The sequence below is a fragment of the Heterodontus francisci genome, chromosome 14, assembly GCF_036365525.1.
Source record: "Heterodontus francisci isolate sHetFra1 chromosome 14, sHetFra1.hap1, whole genome shotgun sequence".
Classification (NCBI taxonomy): Eukaryota; Metazoa; Chordata; class Chondrichthyes; order Heterodontiformes; family Heterodontidae; genus Heterodontus; species Heterodontus francisci.
This window is the reverse complement of record NC_090384.1, coordinates 105,428,842-105,454,252: the sequence shown is the minus strand read 5'-3', so window position 1 is coordinate 105,454,252 and position 25,411 is coordinate 105,428,842. Positions and strand designations below refer to the sequence as shown.

At 43.4% G+C, this 25,411-nt stretch overlaps 1 protein-coding gene across 8 annotated transcripts in view; it reads left to right on the top strand.

The window, feature by feature from the left end:
* Positions 1-25,411, top strand: part of LOC137377198 (F-actin-monooxygenase mical2-like) — a 324,020-nt gene that overhangs the window by 205,976 nt on the left and 92,633 nt on the right. For 7 of the 8 annotated variants that reach the window (XM_068046680.1, XM_068046684.1, XM_068046686.1 and 4 more), the window contains exons 17-19: positions 7,694-7,880; positions 12,429-12,523; positions 16,389-16,482. In XM_068046680.1, the coding sequence (XP_067902781.1) occupies positions 7,694-7,880; positions 12,429-12,523; positions 16,389-16,482 (376 nt within the window). Of the gene's footprint in view, positions 1-6,487; positions 6,596-7,693; positions 7,881-12,428; positions 12,524-16,388; positions 16,483-25,411 lie in introns of all 8 variants that reach the window. The other variant, XM_068046689.1, reaches the window with a different exon arrangement.

The window sequence follows — 25,411 nt, the reverse complement described above, 5'->3', positions numbered from 1 at the left end:
AGGATTGGACATTGAAGTGACACTAGAACGGTATAAAGCCCCTCCTAGCTCTGTGAGTGTACCACGCTGATAAAAGGCACAAGGTTACTTGGTGCCAGCATCAGGAACCAGCTCATGGAACGTCAGCCTTCCAGAGGTCCCATCTATTAGTTGTTACCACCTGTCAGCTTCTGAACCAGAGGGTCTGGTTTCTGAGTGGCCGATTTGGGATTGTGCTGAAATGTAGACACAATAAAGCTGAGAAAAACAAAGTGCTGGAAATACTCAGCAGGTCTGGCAGCATCTGTAGAGAGAGAAACAGAGTTAATGTTTCAGGTCAGTGACCTTTCATCAGAACTGCTTTTTATTAGGTGTTTTTATTTCAGATTTTCAGCATCTGCAGTATTTTGTTTTTGCACTAAAAGGCTATGTTTTGTTTTGAGTATAAGGCCATTCTTTTATTAACTGTCACAAGTTTTCAGTAAATTTTCAGCAGCAGCGAACAAAACATAAGGGTTCTGTGATCCCAGTCCACCCATTCCCTATTGTCCTCCCCTGACCCTGTCAAAGTTGCTGATTGTTCAGATGAAGCTACATTCCTAGCCAAGCTTTGGGGGACCTGATTGAGGTATACAAAATTATGAGGGGCATAGATAGGATAGATGGGAAAAAACTTTTTCCCTTAGCGGAGATGTCAATAACCAGGGGGCATAGATTTAAGGTAAGGGGCAGGAGGTTTAGAAAGGATTTGAGGAAATTTCTTTCACCCAGAGGGTGGTTGGAATCTGGAACACACTGCCTGAAGGGGTGGTAGAGGAAGGAACCCTCACAACATTTAAGTAGTATTTATATGAGCACTTGAAACGCCATAGCATACAAAGCTACGGGCCAAGTGCTGGAAAATGGGATTAGAATAGATAGGTGCTTGATGGCCGGCACGGACACGATGGGCCGAAGAGCCTGTTTCTGTTTTGTGTAACTCTATGACACGAAGTACAAAAGACTTAAAAGTCCTTTTCTTGCATTCCATCACTCCACCCACGTCTTCCGTCACCTCTTAACTCTTCAATCATCACTTCACATTCTTTCTCACCTCTCCAGCCACCTCAACACCCTGACCATGTTAAAACGGGCTAGGCTCCAACTACCTGTTCAAAAACAAAAAGTGTTTTTAAAAATAAATTTCAAAAAAGATCAGTGAAGTTCTCCTGGTGTCCTGGCCAACCATCTGCATTCAACCAGCACCACCAGAAACAAGTTATCTGGTCATTTGTTGTATTACTGCTTGTGAGACCTTATATCGCACAAAATGCCTGTCACATTTCGCCTACTTAATGGTGACTTCACTTCATGATTCACTGGCTGTGAAGTGCTTTGGGACATTTCTCCGAGATGTGAGGTGCTGTATAATTGCATATTTCAGTATGAATGCCTTTCGAAGAATTTTATTCCTGTGTTGCCTTGTCTATGCACTCTATGTAAAATAGAGTTTCTGTTAGGGTACAAACACAAGGAAGTTATGATAAAACACTGGCTCAGCCTCAACTGGACTTTTGTGTCCAATTCTGGGCACCATACTTCAGGAAAGATGTTAAGGCATTAGAGAGGGTGCAGAGAAGATTCACGAGAATAGTTCCAGGGATGAGGAACTTCAGTTATGCAGATAGATTGGAGAAGCTGTTCTGCTTGGAGAAGAGAAGATTAAGAGGACATTTAACGAGGTGTTCAAAATCATGAGGATTCTGGTCAGAGTAGATAGGGAGAAACTGTTCCCATTGGTGGAAGGATCCAGCGGACAGCAGTTTAAGGTGATTGGCAAAAGAAGCAAAGACGACATGAGGAAAACATTTTTACCCAGCGAGTGGTTAGGATCTGGAATGTACTGCCGGAGAGCTTGGTGAAGGCAGGTTCAAATGAGGCCTTCAAAAGAGAACTGGATAATTAGCTGAAGAGAAAACATTTACTGGCTACGGGGAAACGGCAGGGGAGTTGGGACCAGGTGAGTTGTTATTGCAGGGAGCCAGCACAGACAGGACGGGCTGAATGACCTCCTTTTGTGCTGTAACTATTCGATGATTCTAAAGGAGTTTTAATAAAGTTAAAGGGATTGAGCCATTAGCTCACTGGTAGCTATTCCGGCCTGTGAGTTAGAAGATCCCGGGTTTGAACTCCACTTTTGACAGCAAGTGTAGGCCGGAGCTCCAGCCCAGAATTCCAAGTTGACATCCAGTGGGTCTGATGGGTGTGGGTGATCCTTCCCCCTCGTCATATGGCCTGTGAGAGCTCATAAAGCCCCTCCCACCATATAGGACTAAACCCCCTCCCCCATCAGCTGAGAGAAAGATGGTAATGACCATGGTCTGTCAGACGGTTAATCAGCCGAAGAATTCTTCACTGCTGTTGGAGGGAATAGTGTGAAGACACAAAAACAACAGTCACGACAGGACACTGGCTGATCGACATCAGTTGTATAACCTACATTACCAGTGACTAACAAGTGCCGGTGACCTTTGAGTGCCTGTAAACATTAACACCTGGGTGAGGTGGGTTATTCTGGTTAATTGAAACCGGTTTCAAAACATTAAATCATCTGAACTGGAATGATTGGTTTTGGTGGGTTGGAAATGGGTGGAATTTATTTTTCTTTGTTCCTTTCTCACTAACCCTAAATAAGAGATAATAGCTTCTAGTGACTAAATGAGATGCAGGCGGAAAGTAGTTGTACAGTTAGGAAACTGAAGCTCCTTCCTAATCCAGAGAATGCTGGAAATACTCAGCAGGTCTGGCAGCATCTGTGGAGAGAGAAACAGAGTTCACGTTTCAGGTCGATGACCTCTCGTCAGAATTCCTTACTAATATTTGGTATCCAGTGCTCCACAGGCACCCGTCAGAAAGTGTACTGCACTTTCTTGGAGCTAAGATGCAGATCAACCATGATTTAATTGAATGATACAACAGGCTGTGTAATATTTCTGGAATACAAATGGGTGGAATTTTGTTACAGTTGGATAAATCTCTGTTTAGACCACATCTGGAGTTCTGATGAAAGGTCACAGACCTGAAACGTTAACTCTGCTTCTCTCTCCACAGATGCTGCCAGACCTGCTGAGTATTTCCGGCATTTCTTGTTTTTATTTCTGGAGTAACTACGTTCAGTTCTGGGCACTGCACCACAGGAAGGATGTATTGGCCTTGGTACAGTTCGGATTCACACGAATGATACCAGAGCTAAAAGGGTTAAATGATGTGGACAAGCACAGACTAGGCTTGTATTCCTTCGAGTATAGAACATACACATGTTGACCTAGTTAACCCAACAACAGATCGGTGACTAAACTTGGGACTTTGCTGATCTGTTTTTGCTGTGAACTCCTTTTAGCCGCCTTGGTTCCATATCCCTCCTTACCCAACAAAAATTGATCAATCTCAAGTTTGAAATTTCCAATTGATCCCCGGCCTCAACAGCTTTTTAGGGGAGAGAGTTCCAGATTTTCCCTACCCTTTGTGTGATGAAGTGCTTCCTGACATCACCCTGAACGGCCCAACTCTAATTTTAAGGTTATTATGTAGTATTACAAAGTAGTTACAGCACAGAAACAGGGCATTTGACCCAACAGGTCCATATCCCCTTGCAAGGGCAATATCTCCTTCCTGAGGTGCAGTGCCCTGAACTGAACACAGTCACTCTGGATGGGGTCGAACCAGAGTTTGATGTAACTGGAGCACAATTTCCACCCCTTTGTATCCCAGCCATATTACAATATTATACAGAACCCCCCACCCAGTGGAAATTCATACACCTTAGGCAGGATTGTCCCTGGGAGCTTCTGAATCCCGCCATCAGGCTCAAATGGGTCAGAAGCCCACACTGTGTGGGAAACAGTCCACTCAATGTGATTTTCCCCGGAACAGCCAATTAATGGCCAGAGGGCGGGCTTACTGTCGACTTAAAGATGGTGGGATGGGCTCTGAAAGCTGAAGGGCCAATCAGAGCTTGAAAGCAGCAGCAAGGTGCCATGGCAATAAGTGAGGGAGAGGATGCTTTAAAATGGGGGTGCCCTCGCTCCCCAATCTTTTCAAAGTTTAATTAAAAAGTATGTCCTTTGCAATGTGCCCACCATCTGTGGGGGAGGAATCCCATCTACAGCACGGCCTGTGGCTGCTGCTGCGCCTAGTCAGTGAGGGTCTCCTGGCCTGCCTGGAGCGCTGCCCCACCAGCACCCACCCACTCCCCCAGTCTGCTGCCAGGAGATCGCTCCAGGTAGCTAAGGTGTCGCCTGCTGCCTCCAGGAAACTGGAGACTGAGTGGAAAATCCCAATTGGCCTTAAGTGGCCCTTAACAAGATGAATCGGCTACATGCCAAGTGTGCGCGGGTAGCCCTGCCGCCCACCGTTCCTGCATCTGGGAAAATGACCCGGGGCAGGATGAAGCCGGGGAAACAGCATGACCGCTGGCAGGGCTATTTTTAGCGCCCGCCCACCTCCATGCCCAGCCCCAGTGGGGGCTATAAGCTCCCCATTTTGTGCGTAACTTGTGGCCATGTAAATAGTGCCATATTATACAAACATTAACTGATATATTGCATTATATGTACACAGAAAACTGAGCTCATGTATATGATATCAAATTTATGCCAATGTCTCGACATTTGCAAATTGCCAAGTTCCTATTTTGCCATTTAACTCTGAGATTTCTGGTTTCTCAATCTCTGAAAATTCTGCTCCAGTTTATGGTATTTTATTCCACCAATGCAGATTTTCACTGAGGTTGCCTTGAGAAGAGTAGAAACCTAGAGTACTATTAACATATTTTGTTCCACTGTTATCACGTTACTAATAAAACCATATTGGGTCCTCTCAGACACCTTCCTGTAGCTTTGCACGCACATTTTCCAACAACTCTTGGGATCCTTGTGTATAATTTGTGTCATCAGTTGCTCCCCAGACAAAGGTCTCAGACATCTCCCCAACCTGGGGCTGAGACAGCGGAACCCAGCCAGGACAGTAAGAGAGATGCTTCTATTGGTCTGAATGCGGTTGGTCTGAAACGGGGAATGCGGTTGGTCTGAAACGGGGAATGCGATTGGTCTGAAACGGGGAATGCGATTGGCAGTGACGCTGCCCAGAAATCCTCGGTGGAGGCGCACACGAGACAGAATTTGGTTTCTATTTGGAGTGCCCAACACAACCCAGTTAAATGACTGCAGGCATTCATAGACAGAGAGGCAGTGGCATAGTGGAAAGTCTCAGAACTAGTAATCCAGAGGCCCAGGCTAATGCACTGGGGACATGGGTTCCAATCCCACTATAGAATATTACAGCGCAGTACAGGCCCTTCGGCCCTCGATGTTGCGCCGATCATCTGACCTACACTATTCCATTTACATCCATATGTCTATCCAATGACCACTTAAATGCCCTTAAAGTTGGCGAGTCTACTACTGTTGCAGGCAGGGCGTTCCACGCCCCTACTACTCTCTGCGTAAAGAAACTACCTCTAACATCTGTCCTATATGGCAGCTAGTGGAATTAAATTCAATTAATTAATTAAAAATTAATGAATAAAAATCTGGAATTGAAAGCTATTCTCCGTAATGGTGCCATGAAACTGTCATCGATTGTTGTAAAAACCCATCTGCTCCACTAATGTCCTTTAGGGACGGAAATCTGCCGTCCTTTCCTGGTATGGCCTACGTGTGACTCCAGACCCACAGCAATGAAATGGCCTAGCAAACCATTCAGTTGTCAAGGGCAATTAGGGATGCTGGCCTTGCCAATGACACCCACATGCACAAAAAAAGTATGAAAAGGTTCAGACAAAGGGTCACTAGATTGCTCCCTAGTTCAAAAGCTCTTAATTATCATTACAGTCTTAGAGAGTTAAGGACCTACACAGGAAAGGACCAGATGGTGCATGAAACTGGTGCACACCTCATGGTGGCTGGAGCATCATGACTCGAAAGTTCCTCTGTAATCTCCTGGGGGAGGCAAAATATGCAGAGAAAATCCCAAGGCCAACAAGGAAAAACAAACTGGAATGTTTCTCTCCATTCGAGGCGATTGAAACCAGTTCAGGAGGTCACATTGACCAAGTGTTATCTGTAAAAGATATTTACCTTTTATAAGATGTAATCTCTGTATGTTTTGAAGAATGCAGATCACCCATTGCATCAGTAACTGTGGGGCCGTTGTCACCAGTTGAGACACTGTGCCCCAGGAAGGAGAGAACCAAAAAAAGGAAAGAGCTACCACTTGTTTCCCTCACATGTCTATCTGCAGACTTTGCCTTTTGCTAAGTTGTAATTGTCTCATACTGCTGTCTCCGTGTCTTGCTGTGTTTTCTGAAAGGCATTCAGATCACAACCTGATATAAAGCATGGTCGTAATTGGCAGTCACTCTCTCTTTCTTCACTTGGCCGTCAGATAAGCTACACACTCTTGTTTCCCTTTCCCTGATCTCTCTTTCTCTCTCTCTCTCTTTCCCTCTCTCTGTTGCTGTGATGGTTAGATGACAGTGGGGAAAGTATCAACTGTAATCGGTGCAATGGCGGAAATTCTGGTCACACTTTACCAGACTGATCACAGGCCCAAAGCAGTGGTAACCTCGCCTGATCTGGTAAGCTTTAAGCTTGGTGTGGTTAGACATGGCTAACTATCCATTTGGCACTCGTACAGTTTGAAATTGTAGTCAGATTTCAAACAATAACTTATCTTTTCGACAGTTCAGGACGGGATTGTGCAATGTTGATACTGAAGATTGCTAATTTCACTGTGAAAGAAGCTTCTAAAGTAAGACTTAATGCTTTGTATGATTATATCTAACAATACAAATTACTCTGATATTAATCTAATGATGGAAATTACTTGCAGTGATATTACTGGACCAAAGTTTACTAAATTCATCTCAACAGACATTAGATTCTTTAAACAATGATTCCATTAAAATAGAGGAGAGGGGAACTTATAATGAGTGGATTATGTTTGCGTACAGTAACAACATCTACAATAGTTTCTACCCAATATTATTTAGCTGTGGCTCAGTGGGTAGCACTCTCATCTCTGAGTCAGAAGGTTGTGGGTTCAAGTCCCACTTCAGGGACCGACACTCCTAGTGCGGTACTGAGCAAGTGCTGCAGTGTCAAAGGTGCTGTCTTCAGTTGAGTCAGTAAACAAAGACCCTGTCTATCCGTCCAACATCCTGTTGATAATAAAGGCGTCAGGATCGAAAGTGACAGAGGATTCTGGGGTCTTTGTGCAGAGCTAGAACGGACCAGGACCAAAACTAAATAACTGTCCAGGTGAATCAGAAAAGATCTCATGGTGCTATTCAGAAGAAGAGCAGGGAATTCTCCTGGTGCCTTAGCCAACATGCCTCCCTCAACCTAAATCATCAATCACAAGACTGATTAACTGGTTATCCATCTTACTGCTGATTCTGGAATCTTGCTGTGGCATTTACTATTGGCCCTCATGGGAAACATATGGTTATTTGACAAAGTATCAGTGGGTATCCCTAAACATCAAGAAAGGGTGTCCTTGGATTGTCATGGAAGTCTGGCCATGCAATGGAGCTGATATCTTTGGGGTGAGGGGATGAGAGAGTCAGAGATTGGTTAGGATTTTGGGGGATAAACATGAATAAATAAAAAGCAACAAACAGCCCATCACAGAAGCATTGTTTGTAATATACTTGGGCTTTTTTTTAATCTCCTAGGGGTCACTGCGGAAGGAGTTCCCTCAGAATCTCGGGGGCAGTGATATCTGCTACTTCTGTAAAAAGCGAGTTTATGTCATGGAGCGACTGAGTGCGGACGGTAAATTCTTCCATCGGGAATGCTTCAAGTGTGAGTTCTGCTCTACCACACTGCGGCTCGGAGCCTACGCTTTCAGTGTGGAGGAAGGTAATTACAACCCACACCTCCACCACCCCCTACCCCGGGCACTCGTAGGTTTAAAAGAGTTAAGTTGTGAGGGCAGGCTGCGTAGACTAGGCTTGTATTGTCACAAGTGTGAAAGAATAAGAGGTGATCCAATTGACGTGTTTAAGATGATTAAAGTAGTTGATCGTGTAGATAGAGAAACTATTTCCTCTGGTGGGAGAGTCCAGAACAATGAGGAATAAGCTTAAAATTAGAGTTGGGCCGTTCAGGGGTGATGTCAGGAAGCACTTCTTCACACAAAGGGGAGTGGAAATCTGGAACGCTCTCCCCCAGAAAGCTGTTGAGGCCAGCGGGGGGGTCAATTGAAAATGTCAAAACTGAGATGGATTGATTTTTGTTGGTTAAGGGTATTAAGAGTCAGGGAACCAAGGTGGGGGAATGGAGTTAAGATGCAGATCAGCAGTTTAATGGTGGAACAGACTTGAGGGGCTGATTGGCCTCCTCCTGTTCCTAAATTCCTTATCTACTCTGATATATGGGAACAATCCTCTTTGTTCCCTCTTCAAAAGAGAGAGCTGGATCAGTTTCTGGCTTCTGGGCGTGATATGCATCCGAATTGTGTGGGACAGGAGGGACTAGTTGGTCTTTTCCTGTCCATCCTTTTCCGATGTTGCTATGGAATATATTGAGATAAATGTGGCTCTGTGGGTTCAAGTCCTACTGCAGAGACTTGAGCACCTGCTCCAGCATGACACTGCAGTGCAGAACTGAGGGAGTGCTGCACTGTCAGAGGTACCGGCTTTTGGATGAGACATTAAACTGAGGCCTCGTCCACCCCCACAGGTGGACGTGAAAGATTCCACAGCCACTATTTTGAAATAAAGCAAGGGATACCCCTGATGTCCTAACCATTATTAATCCGTCAACTAATATCTGTTACAACCGAGGCGGGAGGAGTGCACTGTTAATTCAGTCCCACTTCTCCATGGCTCACAACATATATTTAAATTTTCCCACATACCAAAACCGTCAATCAGATACTCTATTTTTCCCCTAGAGTAAAGCACACCAATCGGGTTTCTTTAATAAACAACAAAACTATCTATTTATTATAAACCAAATCTTAACCAATAATAAAGTAAAACAAACATACAAATCGAAAAATTAAGCCCCTATTTTTCCTAGCCCTCACGCAAACACGCAAACATACACAACTGGTTAACTGGAAAAAAGGATTATTGTTTACAGCTGTTATAAAGAAATAGAAGGAATAAAAAAACTGACTGAAAAGAAGAAGGAGGAAGTCCTTTGTTTTACTGAGGTGGCTGTCAACGGAATGTTCCTAGAACAGTTCTTTCCAGGCGATGTTGATGATCAGTCTGGGTAGGCTTTCAAAGAAATGCAGCTACAGAGGCTTCACGTAGGTCTTACATCAGGTGTGCAGCAACAAAGCTTTCAATTATCACACATTCAATAAAAGTTCCTTCAAAGATGCAAGGTCTTTGCAAACAAGCAGGATTTCTTCAAATACAGAAGGCAATAGTAAAAATTGATGCAGGGATTCTTCAAAGAGAGAAAGATATCAGCTGTCTTCTCCTGGCAGGTACAAAGCAACTCCTCCTTTCTGTTCTTCTTTTAGGCCAAACACCAACTGGCTTTTTTAACAGTTCAAAATGAAACTAAAACTGTTCAGCAGTAAGTCGCATGACATCTATAAATGTTGACTTGTCATTCCTTTGCAAACATCCTTTCAGATCAGAACATGACTGCTGTTGTGTTTACTTGAAATCAGATGTCTTCCAGTAACTGTTAACTAGCCAAGACCAGGAATCTTCTATTGACCTTCCTCTTTTTTTTAAAACAATCACAAAGTTCAACCTCTTCAAGATTCCGGATGAATCAATGTCCACAATCCAACTATAATTTCTTAAAACATATTGTGCAAAGAAAAATAGAAGCACTCATGTAACATATCACTAAAAAAAAACTAGTCATTATCCCAATGCTGTCTGTGGGATCTTCCTGTGCACAAATTATCTGCTGCATTTCCTACAGTGACTGCACTTCAAAAGTACTTCATTGGCTGTAAAATGCTTTGTGATGTCCTGAAGTTATGAAAGATGCTACAGAAATGCTGACTTTCCTTTCTTCCTTGTACCAGCAATCTGGAGGATTGGATTCATTCGTGCATTTACTGGAATGTTGGAAAACTGGTTCTGTTACTGGACTTGTAATCCAGAGGCCTGGACTAATGATCCATTGCCATGAGTTCAAACCCCACCACGGCAGCTGGGGAGTTTACATTTAGTTAATTAATAAATCTGGAATAAAAAGCTGGTCTTAGTAATGGTGACCATGAAACTATTGGATTGTCATTAAAACCCATCTAGTTCAGCAACAACTTATATTTATATAGCGCCATTATCATAATAAAATGTCCCAAGATGCTTCATTGGAGCGTTATAAAACAAAATTTGACATCGAGCTACATAAGGAGATATTAGGTCAGATGACCAAGTGTTTGGTCAAAGAGGTAGGTTTTTTTAAGGAGTGTCTTAAAGGAGGAAAGCAAGGCGGCGAGGTCTAGGGAAGGAATTCCAGAGCTTGGGGCCAAGGCAACTGTAGGCACGGCCACCAATGGTGGAGCGATTAAAATCAGGGATGCACAAGAGGTCAGAATTAGAGGACCGCAGATCTCTTGAAGGGTTGTGGAGATTACAGAGATAGGAAGGGACGAGGCCATGGTGGGATTTCAAAACAAGGATGAGAATTTTAAAATGCTGAACTGGGAGCCAATGTAGATCAGCGAGCACATGGGTGATAGGGAAATGGGACTTGGTGCGAGTTCGGACACAGGCAGCAGAGTTTTGGATAACCTCAAGTTTACGGAGAGTAGAATGTGGGAGACCAGCCAGGAGTCTGTTGGAGTGGTGAAGTCTGGAGGTAACGAAGGCATGAATGAGGGTTTGCTAACGTCCTTTAGGGGAGGAAATCTGCTGTCCTTACCCGGTCTGGCCTACATGTGGCTCCAGACCCACAGCAATGTGGTTGACTCTTAACGGCCCTCTGAAATGGCCAAGCAAGTACTCAGTTGTCAAGAAGGTGGCTCACTACCACCTTCTCAAGGCCAATTGGTGATAGGAAATAAATGCTGGCCTTGCCAGTGACGCAGGTAGAATGTGATCTCAAGCTAGGACACTACACTGGCACAGTGCTAACACTTAGACTGAACATTTCCTTCACATGGTGTGAGTGAGTTTGGTCAGTGAGGCCAGTAATCAGCAACCGCTGGGATGTCGAGCAGATACGGTGAGGGGCTCCCATGTCTTAAGAAAGTAGGGATCAGGTCCCTGGTACCATTCTAGTAAATAATATCTGCACCCTCTCCAAAGCCTTTCCTAAAGTGTCCATGCTTGGACACAATGCTCCAACTGGGGCCTAACCAGTGGTTTATAAAGATTTACCATAGCTTCCTTTTGGCAATTGGCCTTGCACTTATAGAGGACTAATTTGCACTATTATGGGGAAAATATTGACGTGTGGAACTAAATTGGAAAGCTCTTACAAGGAGCTGGGACTGCCACAACAGGTGGAGTAGCCTCCTTCTATGCTGGAAGTTTCTCTGATTCCTTGCTTTTGTACTTAATGCCTTTGTTCATAAAGCCAAGGATCCTATTTGCTTCTCAACTTGTCCTGTAACCTTCAAAGATTTGTGTACATACACCCCCCAAGTCTCTCTGTTCTTGCACCCGCTTTAAAATTGTACCATTTAGGTAATATTGTCTTTCCTCATTCTTCCTACCAAAATGTATCACTTCACAGTTGGCAGTGTTAAATTGCATCTGCCATGTGTCTGCCCATTTCCCCAGTCTGTTTGTCCTCCCGAAGTCTGTAACTATCCTCCTCACTGTTTACTACATTTTCTAGTTTCATGTCATCTGCAAACTTTGAAAATATGTCCTGTATACCCAAGTCCAGGTTATTGGAAGAAATTTTCTACACTCTTCCCCACCCACCCCCCCCCCCCCCCAAAACGCTGTGGATGCCAAGGGCACTTGGAGCTTTCAAGACTGAGATCAAAAGGTTTCTGCTTGGTAAATGGGATCAAGGGATTTGGAGCAAAGGCGGGTAAATAAATTGAATAATGCAACAGGCTCGAGGGGCTGAATGGCCTCCTCCTGTTCCTGTGCAACAGGCTCGAGGGGCTGAATGGCCTCCTCCTGTTCCTGTGTAACAGGCCCGAGGGGCCGAATGGCCTCCTCCTGTTCCTGTGCAACAGGCGCGAGGGGCTGAATGGCCTCCTGTTCCTGTGCAACAGGCTCGAGGGGCTGAATGGGCACAAGATTCACACGAGAAAAGAAGAATTTCTCTTTCCAAACCAAAATATGCATTACCCTTCAACCAAACGTATTGGATTTGGGTTTGACAATCTGAGCTTTGAGCCTTCCTGGTGAAGCACTGTGATTCCTGAACTACACTGACAAGGACCTCCAGTCATTCTGCACTGGAATGTGTTACACTTCAGTTTGTTGTTTTAATGTGACTTAATCTGATCTTTTGTTCACTCAGGAAAGTTTTACTGTAAACCTCACTTTACTTACTGTAAATTGAGTAACAAGGCAAGGAAGAGGCGGAATCACCCAACAATATCGACGCACAGAAAGGTAGGTACCTACTCACCAGCTCCTGGCAACATAAGCATCCCATAAGCATAGGGTGTTATGCTGCTGAGTGCAATGTCAAACACATGGAGTTGTTTGATTTCAAAGGCCAAATAAACATGATCTCAAACTTGGCTGTGTGGGAAAACCCTACAAATGTTGACCCTATCCCAGAGACTCCTGCTGCAAGTATTGTCAGACCCCCACCTCTCCCACCCATCCAAGTATTGTCACACTCACAGAGACTCCTGTATAATTGTGATAATATTGTCAAGGAATCCTGTGTCATGCCAGATGAACCTGATTAATTTTTTTGAAGAGGCAACTAAAGTAGTGGACAGGGGAATGTCTGTGTATGTAATTTGTATGGACTTTCAGAAGGCATTTGATAAATTCCCTCATAAGAGACTGTTAGCTAAATTTAAAGCTCATGGAATTGAAAGTAAATTATTGACCAGGTTGGGAAATTGGCTGAGCAGAAGGAAACACAATAGGGACGACACAAAGGTTGGTGGAGTTGCGGACAGTGATGAGGATTGTCAGAGGATACAGCAGGATATAGATCGGTTGGAGATTTGGGCGGAGAAATGGCAGATGGAGTTTAATCCGGACAAATGTGAGGTAATGCATTTTGGAAGGTCTAATGCAGGTGGGAAGTATACAGTAAATGGCAGAACCCTTAGGAGTATTGACAGGCAGAGAGATCTGGGCGTACAGGTCCACAGGTCACTGAAAGTGGCATCGCAAGTGGATAAGGTTAGTCAAGAAGGCATACGGCATGCTTGTCTTCATCGGTCGGGGCATAGAGTATAAAAATTGGCAAGTCATGCTGCAGCTATACAGAACTTTAGTTAGGCCACACTTAGAATATTGCGTGCAATTCTGGTCGCCACACTACCAGAAGGATGTGGAGGCTTTGGAGAGGGTACAGAAGAGGTTTACCAGGATGTTGCCTGGTCTGGAGGGCATTAGCTATGAGGAGAGGTTGGATAAACTCGGATTGTTTTTACTGGAACGACGGAGGTGGAGGGGCGACATGATAGAGGTTTACAAAGTTATGAGCGGCATGGACAGAGTGGATAGTCAGAAGCTTTTTCCCAGGGTGGAAGAGTCAGTTACTAGGGGACTTAGGTTTAAGGTGCGAGGGGCAAAATTTAGAGGGGATGTGCGAGGCAAGTTCTTTACACAGAGGGTGGTGAGTGCCTGGAACTTGCTGCCGGGGGAGGTGGTGGAAGCAGGTACGATAGCGATGTTTAATAGGCATCTTGACAAATACATGAATAGGAAGGGAATAGAGGGATACGGTCCCCAGAAGTGCAGAAGGTTTTAGTTTAAGCAGGCATCAAGATCGGCGCAGGCTTGGAGGGCCGAATGGCCTGTTCCTGTGCTGTACTGTTCTTTGTTCTTTGTTCTTGGATTATGGGCAGGTACACTAATCAGCAGGACGTAACTTGTGGTGTCCCACAAAGATCTGTGTTGGCATCTCAACTATTCACTGTATTTATTAGCAACTTAGATGATGGGATAGAAAGCTGCTTTTCCAAGTTTGGCAATGAAACAAAGATCGGCAGTATTGTAGGCAGTGTACAAGAGATATTAATAGATTAAGTCGATGGGCAAAATTGTGACAAATGGATGTAGGCAAGTTTGAGATCATCCAAATGGACCTAAAAAGGATAGAACAGGGCACTTTCTCAATGATGAAAAGCTAAAAACAGTGGAGGTTAAAGAGACTGAGGGTCCAGGTACACAGATCATTAAAATGTCATCAGCACATACAAAAAATAATCAAAAAGACGAATGGAATTCTGGCCTTTATATCTCGAGGACTAGAATACAAGGGGGTAGAAGTCATGCTTCAGTTATACAAAGCCCTGGTTAGACCACACCTGGAATTACTGTGAGCAGTTCTGGGCACCACATCTTAGGAAGGATATATTGGCCTTGGAGGGCGTGCAGTGTAGATTTACCAGAATTATACCTAGACTCCAAGGGTTAAATTATGAGGAGAGATTACACAAACTAGTGTTGTATTCACTGGAATTTAAAAGATTGAGGGGTGATTTGATCAAAGTTTTCAGAACATTAAAGGGAGCAGATAGGGTAGATAGAGAGAAACTATTTGCAGAGTCTAGGACGAGGGAACAGTCTAAAAATTAGACCCACGTTTTTTTTAGTTACTTTTTCATGGGATGTGGGCGTCGCTGGCTAGGCCAGCATTTCTTGTCCATCTCTAACTGCCCTTGAGAAGGTGGTGGTGATTTGCCTTCTTGAACCACTGCAGTCCATGTGGAGTAGGTACACCCACAGCGCTGTTAGAAAGGGAGTTCCAGGATTTTTACCCAGCGACAGTGAAGGAACGGCAATATAGTTCCAAATCAGGATGGTGTGTGGCTTGGAGGGGAACTTGCAGGTGGTGGTGTTCCCATGCATTTGCTGCCCTTGTCCTTCTAGGTGGCAGGTTTGGAAGGTGCTGTCGCAGGAGGCTTGGTAAGTTGCTGCAGTGCATCTTGCAGATAGTGCACACTACTGCCACTGTGCACTATTTACAAGATAGTAGTGGTGGAGAGCGTGAATGTTTAAGGTGGTGGATGGGGTGCTGATCAAGTGCAGCTTTGTCCTGGATGGTGTTGAGCTACTTGAGTGTTGTTGGAGCTGTACTCATCCAGGCAAGTGGAGAGTATTCCATCACACTCCTGACTTGTGTCTTGTAGATGGTGGACAGGCATTGGGGAGTTAGGAGGTGAGTTACTCACCGCAGAATTCCCAGCCTCTGACCTGCTGTTGTCGCCACAGTATTCATATGACTACTCTAGTTCTATTTCTGGTCAATGGTGACCCCCAGGATGTTGATAGTGGGCGATTCAGCGATGGTGATGCCATTGTATGTGAAGGGGAGATAGTTAGATTCTCTGTTGTTGGGGATGGTCATTGCCTGGCACTTGTGTGGCATGAATGTTATTTGCTACTTATCAGACAAAGCCAGAATGGTCTTGCTGCATCTGGACACAGGCTGCTTCATTATCTGAGGAGTCCCAAATGGTACTGAACATAGTCATATATACATTGCGCAATCATCAGCGAACATCCCCGCTTCTGACCTAATGATTGAAGGAAGGTCATTAATGAAGCAGCTGAAGATGGTTGGGCCTAGGACACTACCCTGAGGAACTCCTGCAGTGATGTCCTGGCGCTGAGATGATTGACCTCCAACAACCACAACCATCTTCCTTTGCACTAGGTATGACTCCAGCCAGCGGAGAGTTTTCCCTAATTCCTATTAACTCCAGTTTTGCTTGGGCTCCTTGATGCCATACTCAGCTAAATGTTGCCTTGATGTCACTCTCACCTCACCTCTGGAATTCAGCGCTTTTATCCATGTTTGGACCAAGGCTGTAATGAGGTCAGCAGTTGAGTGGCCCTGGCAGAAACCAAACCGAGTATCAGTGAACAGGTTATTGCTGAGTAAATGCAGCTTGATAGAACTGTCGACGACACCTTCCATCACTTTGCTGATGATCGAGAGTGGACTGATGGGGAGATAATTGACTGGATTGGATTTTGTGGACCTTTCATCAGTGAAATTAGGAAACACCTCTACATATAAAGGGAGGTAGAAGTTTTGAACTCTCTTCTGCAAATAGCAATTAATGCTGGATCAATTGTTAATAGAATTGAGTTTGATAGTTTTTTTGTTAACCAAAGGTATTAAGGGAGGGGTTAAATGGCCTCTTGCTGTTCCTGTGTTTCTGTTGTCACACTGGCAGGGCCCCCTACTACAATTATTGATACACAGGTGTGCAGCAATATTATAAATTCTCGATCCATTGAATACAGATTTCATTTGTTGATTGTTTTTATTTTTCAGGGGGAGGCAGTGCCTTTGAGTAAGTTGAACGACAAGGCTTTGACAAGCACCGAAAACACTTGCAGCGTTAGTGCTTCGCCTGACAACCCCCCAGGTACCGTGACTTCGTTGCCTTGGAGAATCCTAAACTGGCCTCTGCGGGCCACGAGGGTGCTGCTTGACGTCCCCAAGCGTCTATCTAACTGGATGCATGGTGTTCTGCATGCCACTAGCTGCCACTTGAGGGGCAATGCGTACAACTACAGCTACCTGTATGAGTTGCTAAGTTTGACCGTGCCTCTGCTGTATGTGCAATACGAGGTTCTCCTACACATGTGCCAAGAAGCAGGTTCATCAGCAGATTACCTGATCGAATGGGTGCACAACACCCTGGGGTTTAAAATGAATTGAAGTGCCGTTTACTTAACCTAACCCTTCCTGATATTAGCGTCAGATTGTGCAGGCGGGACTTTAATGTAAGATGACAAAACACAATCGTACTGCAAGTTATTTATTTAAAATTAGAACCAACAAATCACTGTATTTACAGCATTCGGCAATTAAACAGCCTATCGGGTATATGAGGGTTTTTGCAATATCTATTTCCAGCTGCAGCAGTAATGTTTGTGACAATTTTGTTACCAAAACTCCTGTAGTTCATACAAGATTCAATTTGATGATCTGCATTAAATTGTTTACATTTTTATATAAGGCTCTTTTTTTTTTTAGAGAAGGCAGGAAGGAATTTTTAGTCCATGACATGAAATATAACCTCAAAAAAAATTCAATGAATATAAATGTTCATTGTTTACTATGACTATCTTAACCAATAAGGTGGAAGTGCCTCTAACGAACAATACTAGTTTACTTCGGCAGTTATTGTCAATAAACCTAGTTCATGGTCCACTGTCATTAGACTAAGGTTTTAGTATGGATAAGCAGTCAAGCGTTATACAGACACTTGACACTTTAGTGATATCTGGTATTAGTTGCAGCTGTCCAAGATTTATCATTGTGCATTTACATTGCAAAGATGTGTGAGCAATTTTCGCCTGCACTGATGCTAAACTGGTGTAAAGTTAATCCAGAGTTGGGGCCTGGCTGGAATCCAAAGTGAGTTGTATTGAGACTGCTAGTCCAGACAGACTCTTCTCCCCCCCCCCCCCCCCCCCACCCTGAGTGTCGCAGGCCATACATGACTCTGGATTTTAGCTTATTTTAAGTCACAGCTGCAGCTTCAGTGCAAGGTAAATCCACTTTTGTCAAGTGTAAATGCAGTGAAGAGCTTCCGTTATGTTGGTGAACAACATGAGACTATTGTGAATGATTTTAATATTGACTTGTAGTTTTATATGAAGCGACTGTTACGCTATTTCCCCTTGTGCCTAATGCCATAGGTGCCTTTTAATTGATGGAACCCTGGAGGTCTGAGCAATTGTTTTAAATTGTTTTTACAAGTTGATTTTTGCAGAGTCGGACGCTTGATCAGTATTTGATTTGTGGCGGAGCGTTATGTGAAAAAGCTTCGCAGCCAAGAGACAGCAAAAACAAAATGAAACCGTGAACTTGATCAATTGGAAGTGTGAGGTTGAGCCGCACGGAATCCCTCTTGTTGCTATTAGGGTAGGCAATGAAAAGTTGGGATTCCTTGGTGGGAATCAGAATAGGATCAACTTGTATCTGGAATTTTTGGCAAGGGATTACAATCAGAGGTTAAGCCTTGCACTGACTGGATCTGCAGTTGATGTGTTTTTTTTTTAAACAAAAAATGATGGTAAGACAGAATTGTGTTATATTAGCTGTGTCTTCCTGTTTACCTAATTGAGATTGTATTTAGTTTTGTAATTGCTCTCTCTGTCTCTCTGCCTCTTCCCATTGCTTGCAATCTGTTGCATCTCCCTCCATGCTGCAACCTACTTCTCATTCTCATTTGGCCATGTTTGTGGACAACTTGTCAACTAGCACGCCTTATTGCGCCTTGCGCTATTGGACAATGCATGATTCTGACGGTCCTTTTCTTTGCTCTCTAACCTCTCGCCATTCAGTAATTACGGCCTTAACCAAAAAAATGAATAGCTTCCGCCTCTTTTGAAGTTTGAAAAGTAAAGACATTGGGAATAAACGGCCAAATTATAGCTAGCTGGTGATGTAAGAGCCAATTACAATTCCCCGTTACCACCCTGTTAATAAAGTTGCAAAAGTCTTTTCAATATACTTCAGTTACTGTAAATTTAAAAATAAAATCAAAGGAAGCCAACCGTATCCCCTTTCAGGTGATTTATGAAGTATGCAAAAACACCAATCTGATGCAGGACTTAACTTGGATATCTTTTGCCAGTAACCGTGCTTATCCGCAGTATTCTATTAAATTCACTAAAATTGAAACCTTAACTCACTTTATTAAAAGAGAATTGTAGGATTTAAATAAAACACCAAGTTTTACATTCTAAATGAAGAAAAATTGTAAAAAAAAAAATCATATATTTTTCCAAGATTTACATTCTGAATTTGAAGAAAAATTATTTTAAAAATTCCAAGATTTAAATTATGAATTTGAAGAAAATGTGTTTAAAATGTTTTTTTAAAAATCCCCTAGATGTCTCCTGGTGCTTTTGGGAAATCCTTTACATTTAATAAATAACACAGAGCAAGGGCATGAAATTCCGCCATATGTTGCATAACCGTACAAGTTTTGGGTGAAACGTCTCGTTTGCTCATTACAAGTAAATTTGATTGATTCCCTCGGCTGATTAACGGAGCGAGGAATTTTAGACGCCCGTGTCGGGTGCTCTCGTGCTAACAGTCTCCCCCAGACAGCTCATTTTCCACATTCTGGGACTCCTCCCGACTTAACTGGAGACAGCCCTGCTATAAATTCCTTCCTGAGTGACAGTATTGGATCAAACCACATCTGTACCTGAAAAGAAATCCCGTTTTGTTTTAGTGGATTTAATAATAAGAAAAGCTTTAACAGCTGAAACACTGTGTGTACTAACAAACTAAAAGAGCTTGCATCGTCCTGTCACCTCCCTTTTTATTAAAATAAATCAACCCATTATTGCATGTCCTAAAAATGCACATCTTGATTTATAATTAAACCTGTTCCCACTTTCAAGCCATTGCACTATATATTTTCCTGTATCTTCTGTTACAGACTCCACATACCTTTAAAGGATGAGAATCAAAGGATATTTTAATCCCAATTCATCTGAAAAAGGTTTAACAGAAGGGTTCCTATTTCATAACAGAATACAATTAAGGAAAATGTTTGTGAATACATTTTTTTTTAAAAAAGTGTATTTTTTTTTAAGTCTCACAATCAGTCCTGTATTTTGCACACGATGGAATATGTGAAGTTATTTATGAAACCCAAGGCTGTAAGCATATAATAAATTAAAATAGATGCTTTGTAAAGTACTCTCTGTCTCTTTCTCTTTCTTACCTGATGAATTGGTTCTCCTGTGAGTTCTCCCCCTTTCCCACTCAAAGTCGTGTGTGAGCTCTCGATTATAAACCGTTAACAGCCATGTTGCCTTTTGAAGAATTTCTGTAACGGGCATTGTATAATGAGGCTAAGTCACTGAATTGTGTGATTTTTGCCCATGGTTCAGTCGTGACTTATTAACTGCTTAGTTGACAAACATTAAACTTAGTTCTCTGGCTTGTTAAATGGGTTAAAATTGTCCATTGGGAATTGTGATGAAGCAAGCTCCTAAAGTCACTTTGAAGTGCGTTCTGGCACCCCCCCCCCCCCCCCCCCAACTTCCTTGCTTTCTACCCTGCCTGGCACACTCCCATATTCACAAGAAGATCTGTCACCCCTACTTACTCTCCTTTGGTCCATGTCCCTTGATACCCTTATCCAGACAAAATCTATCTATCTCAGTCTTGACAGTTTCAATTGAAATTGACCCTTTGCTTTTTGTGGGGTGAGGGGGAAGTTTCACAACTCACTATCTAATAAATTCAGGAACTGAGAGAGGATGGACTAGTGTCTCATTTAATTCTTTCCACCCCCAACCCATTGGCTAGAGCACAGTTCCTCAGTCACTAGCTACCGCCCTGGTATCCAAGTGTTCGTCCTTCGCAGGAGCTCAGCCTTTCTGTTTTAGCTGAGTCCTAAATAAGTGGACTCTATTTTTGAAACTGTTGCTAGCTTAGTGCTTAAAAACAGAATTGCAAGTAGAAAGGAAGAAATTGTATTTCTAAAGTGCCTTTCACAACCTCAGGGCATCCCAAAGCACTTTACAACCAATGAAGTACTTTTGGAGTGTAGTCACTGTTGTCATGTAAGAAACACAGCAACCAATTTGCACATAGCAAGATCCCACAAGCAGCAGTGTGACAAGTGAGCAGATAATCTGCTATGTGATGCTGATTGACAGATAAATATTGGCCCCAGGACACTAGGGAGAACTCCCCATCCCTTTTGCTCGTGGTGTCTTTTAGGTCCACCTGAGAGGACAGATGGGGCCTCAGTTTAATGCCTCATCCAAAAGACAGCACCTCCGACAGTGCTTCACTCCCTCAGTGCTGCACTGGGATTGATTGTCAGCTTGAGTTTTGTGCTCAAATATTTGGAATGGGATCAGATCAAGTTTCATTTTGAAAGATCAGCCACAGGCAGTCAAAAGAATTGATACATTTATGATGTCAAGCTCAGTGATAGCCCATCCCCCCCAAAAGAGGCGATAATCTGGGATTTCAAAAAACAACTCCAATAGTAATAACAATTTAGCCTATAATTGATCTAATTAGGCCACATGGCCAGAGAGAATTGCTGAACAATGTCGTAAAGGGACATGCCAGGTCAGCAGCTAAACTTCAAGTGTACTCCAAACTCCAGCTTTCACAGCAGGAAGACCGGCTGATAATATAAAACGCTTAGTACAAGCCCTCTCCATGATCAGCTGCTATTGCTGCTTAGTGCATTAGTGTATTTATTATTGAGTCACGACTGAATCTCGGCTCCCCCTCAACTCGTGTCACTCTTGTGACTATATCAGAACTGGTTCATGCTCACTCGCGCCTTCTAACAACAGCGACCCTGAGTCCTCTGTTGTTATTAATCTGTGTCCCTTCCCTCCTGATTCAGGTGACCTTGGTGTGGTGAGCTGCATGAGACGCCTACGAGCAGCTCGGGTATGACAACTTTACTGCGATGGGTCCGTTGAGTTCTTGCTTTTGATTTGGGGGCTGTTCTTCCAACACTTTCTGTCTCATGTTAAGATCCTACTTTCTATAAGTAGGTCGAGTATTCTCTGGGCTGAAAGCTGATCCTTGTACTGATTGTGTAACAGAGACTATGTGCAGGATGAACAACCATAGAAACATGCAGCACCTTAAGCCCATCGCGTCTGTGCTGGCTCCTTGAAAGAGCTATCCAATTATTCTCACTATCCCCTGCTCTTTCTCCAGAGCCCTGTAAACTTTAAAGTATTTTATTCAATTCCCTTTTGAAAGTTACAATTGATTCTGCTTCCTTGACCCTTTCAGGTAGCACATTCCAGATCACAACTCGCTGTGTAAAAAGGTTCTGCCTTATGGGTTTTTTTGCCAATTATCTTAAATCTGTGACCTCTGGTTACTGACCGTCCTGCCACTGGAAACAGATTCTCCCTATCTACCCTATCAAAACCCCTCATAAATTTGATCACCTTTATTAAATCTCCCATCAACCTTCTCTGCTCTAAGGAGAACAATCCCAGCTTCTCCAGTCTCTCCACAATAACTGAAGTTCCTCATCCCTGCTACCATTCCAGTAAATCTCCTCTCCAATCTCTCCACAGCCTTGACATCCTTCCTAAAGTATGGTGTCCAGAATTGGACACAATTACTCTCACATAACAGTCCCTTAATTATGGGATTGACCACAGGAGATCACAAAGGGCTATAGTCCTACTGTAACCTTCTCAGGGCTACTTGGAGTGAGTGATAAATGCCAGCCTTGCCAGTGATCCCACATCCCAAGAACAAATACAAACAAAGCCACCGCATGATTGTACCGGTCTAACTGATAGATTTATTTATGAACTTGAGTAATAAAAGCAGAGCAAACTCCTGAGAATGCATTATTTTTTTTAAAACCCAATAAAAGTACCATTGTTCCACAAGGGGTTAAAAATTAAATTTTAGACCGTTGTTCTGGCAATATTTAACTAGTGACAGGACATTTGCAAGACATTTTTTGCAGGACCTTCATTATATGACATATGGATGATTCCATTGACCAGTAGACTCACGATAGCTCAGATCTCCAGCCAATGGGACCATTCCTGAGATTGTGAAGTCACACCTGGTGAATCCTGCTTACTTTTAAAATGATTGGTGGAAGGTTTAGCGGGGAGTTGAGGATTTTTTTTTTCACTCAATGGTGGGGGCTGGAACTCACTGCCTGAAAGGATGGTAGAGGCAGGAAACCACATCACAATAAAAAAAAAACAATTGGATATGCACTTGAGGGGCTATGGACCAAGAGTTGAATAGCTCTTTCTTGGCTGGCGAAGACACATTGGGCTGAATAGCTGCCTTCTGTGCTGTAAAAAAAAAAATAAAGGATTCTGTGTTTCCTATCGGTGCCGGTCTGGAAGTTAAAATCACAGAAAGAAGCAGCACAGAAAGAGGCCATTCAGCCCATCATGCCCATGCTGGCTCTTTTTTTTTCCTTTCATGGGATGTAGATGTTGCCCATCCCAAATTGCCCTTAACAATCAAGTGGCTTGTTCGGCTATTTCAGAGGGCAGTTAAGAGTCAACCACATTGCTGTGGGTCTGGAGTCACATGTAGGCCAGACCAGGTACGGACGGCAGATTTCCTTCCCTGAAGGACATTAGTGAACCAGATGGGCTTCTATGACAATGGATGATAGTTTCACGGAATGATGAGCTTTAAATTGCAGATTTTTGTTAATTAATTGAATTTAAATTACACTAGCGGCTGTGACCCCAGGGCATTAGCCTGGACCTCTGGAATGTTAGCTCAGTGACATTACCACTAGACCACCATCTCCCCCATCTTTCTTTGAAAGAGCTACCAATTAGTCCCACTCTCCCGTAATTTCACCATACCCCTGCAATTGCTTTTCAATGATTTTATCCAATTCCCTTTTGAAAATTGTGTTTGAATCTGCTTCCACTGTTCTTTCAGGAGGCGCATAAATGTTTTATTCCTCATCTCCCCTCTGATTCTTTTTCCAATCACCTTCAATCTGTGTCCTCTAGTTACTGGAAAATTGTTACTTTTTATTTTGTTGTCATTGCTGGTCTGCAGCCAGTTGAGTTTGGTCTTCCATTACAGTAATCATGATTAATTTAGTTAGCACCTGGAAGAAAGCCCTTGGGCAGGGTTTTTCCCGTGGGCTTCGAGACCCCAGCGTCAAGGTCAAATGACGGTCAAAAGCCTGAATTGTGTGAGAAGCAGTCACTGGGCAGTGAATTTCCCCAAATTGGCCAATTAGTGGCCAGAGGGCAGGCTTGACATCCAATTAAGGACAACAGATGTGCTCTCGCAGCTGGAGTGACATTACTATGACGCCACACTCTTCCCGGCCTGGCGGACTGTAATTGGCTACCTGCCACTGGTGGGCAGGTAGCCCCGTCACCTCCCACAACACCCCCCCCCGCAACTGCATCCCGCCTCTGGGAAAATGTCCTGAGGGGCTGGGATGGTGCTGGGATACAGGCCGGAGGTGCGGAATTCTGTGTCCGTGTACCTCTGTGTTGGCCCCCATTGGGACCTAAATATCCACTCTCTGATTGGTTTCTATAGCAACCAACCTTGCTTGGCCCTATAGAAATCCTGCACCCTGGCCTGCATTTCAGGCCAGGGAAGAAGCTGTCCATTTTAACTCAGAAATGTTCACAATTCCTAATGGTGGAAACAAAAGACAACAATCTCCTGATTTGTCATGGAACAAAAATGTCTCTTCACCACAAATATGTATTATAGCCATCCACAAAAATGTGACACAATCTGTGAAACTGGTTTATATGATACAGTGCTACAGCCATGCATACTGGTGAGGTACAGGAGTGGAATGGTTGCGGTACTGAACTAACAACTCGGAGATCGTGAGTTCAAGTCCCAAACATGGCAAGTTGTTGCAATTAAATTCTGGTCTCCATATTTTTGAAAAGATATTGAGGCACTGGAGAAGATGCAAACAACGATTTCCAAGGATGATACAAGAACTGAGCGATTATAACTATCAAGAAAAATTGAACAGGCTGGGGTTCCTTTCTTTAGAAAAAGAGAAAACTGAGGGTGATCTGCTAGAGGTCTTTGAAATTATGAAGAGGTTCTATAGGTTAGACATAGAGATGTGTTTCCACTTGTGGGGGAGACAAGAACAAGTGGCCTTGAATATAAGGTAGTCACTAATAAATCCAATTAGGAATACAGGAGAAACGTCTTTACCCAGAGAGTGGTGAGAATGTGAAACTCACGACCACAGGGAATGGTTGAGGTGAATAGTATCGATACATTTAAGGGGAAGCTGGATAAACACATGAGGGAGGAAGGAATAGAGGGGTATGGTGAGATGAAGAGGGGTGGGAGGAGGTTCATGTGGAGCAAAAACACTGGCATGAAGCAGTTGGGCTGAATGGCCTGTTGCTGTTCTGTTAATACTATGTAAAATCCGGTCATTTGTACCCTTCAGGAAGGGAAGCTGCCACCCTACTGGGTCTGCCCTACTCGTGATTCCAGGCCACACTACGGTTGTAACCAAGCACGACACCCAGTTGAGCATTAGGAGTGTGCAATAATGCAGCCTAGCCAGAAACTCCCACATCCCGAGAACAGATTACATTTTTTAAAACACCTTCCTTTCACATTGTGAATATTGGCAGGTGAATGAGGTATTTCTAGCTCCATCATCTGTCCATGTTGACTGCAGTAAATATAGCTTTGGGTCAATTCTCCTTTTGAATTCTCACAAATAACTTCTGAAATGAGGATCTGAAACTGATTTCAGATTGATGCCATGAAACATAAGTGTTCCACATTCACTTATTCATTAGGGATCAAATTCCCAAGGATATCGA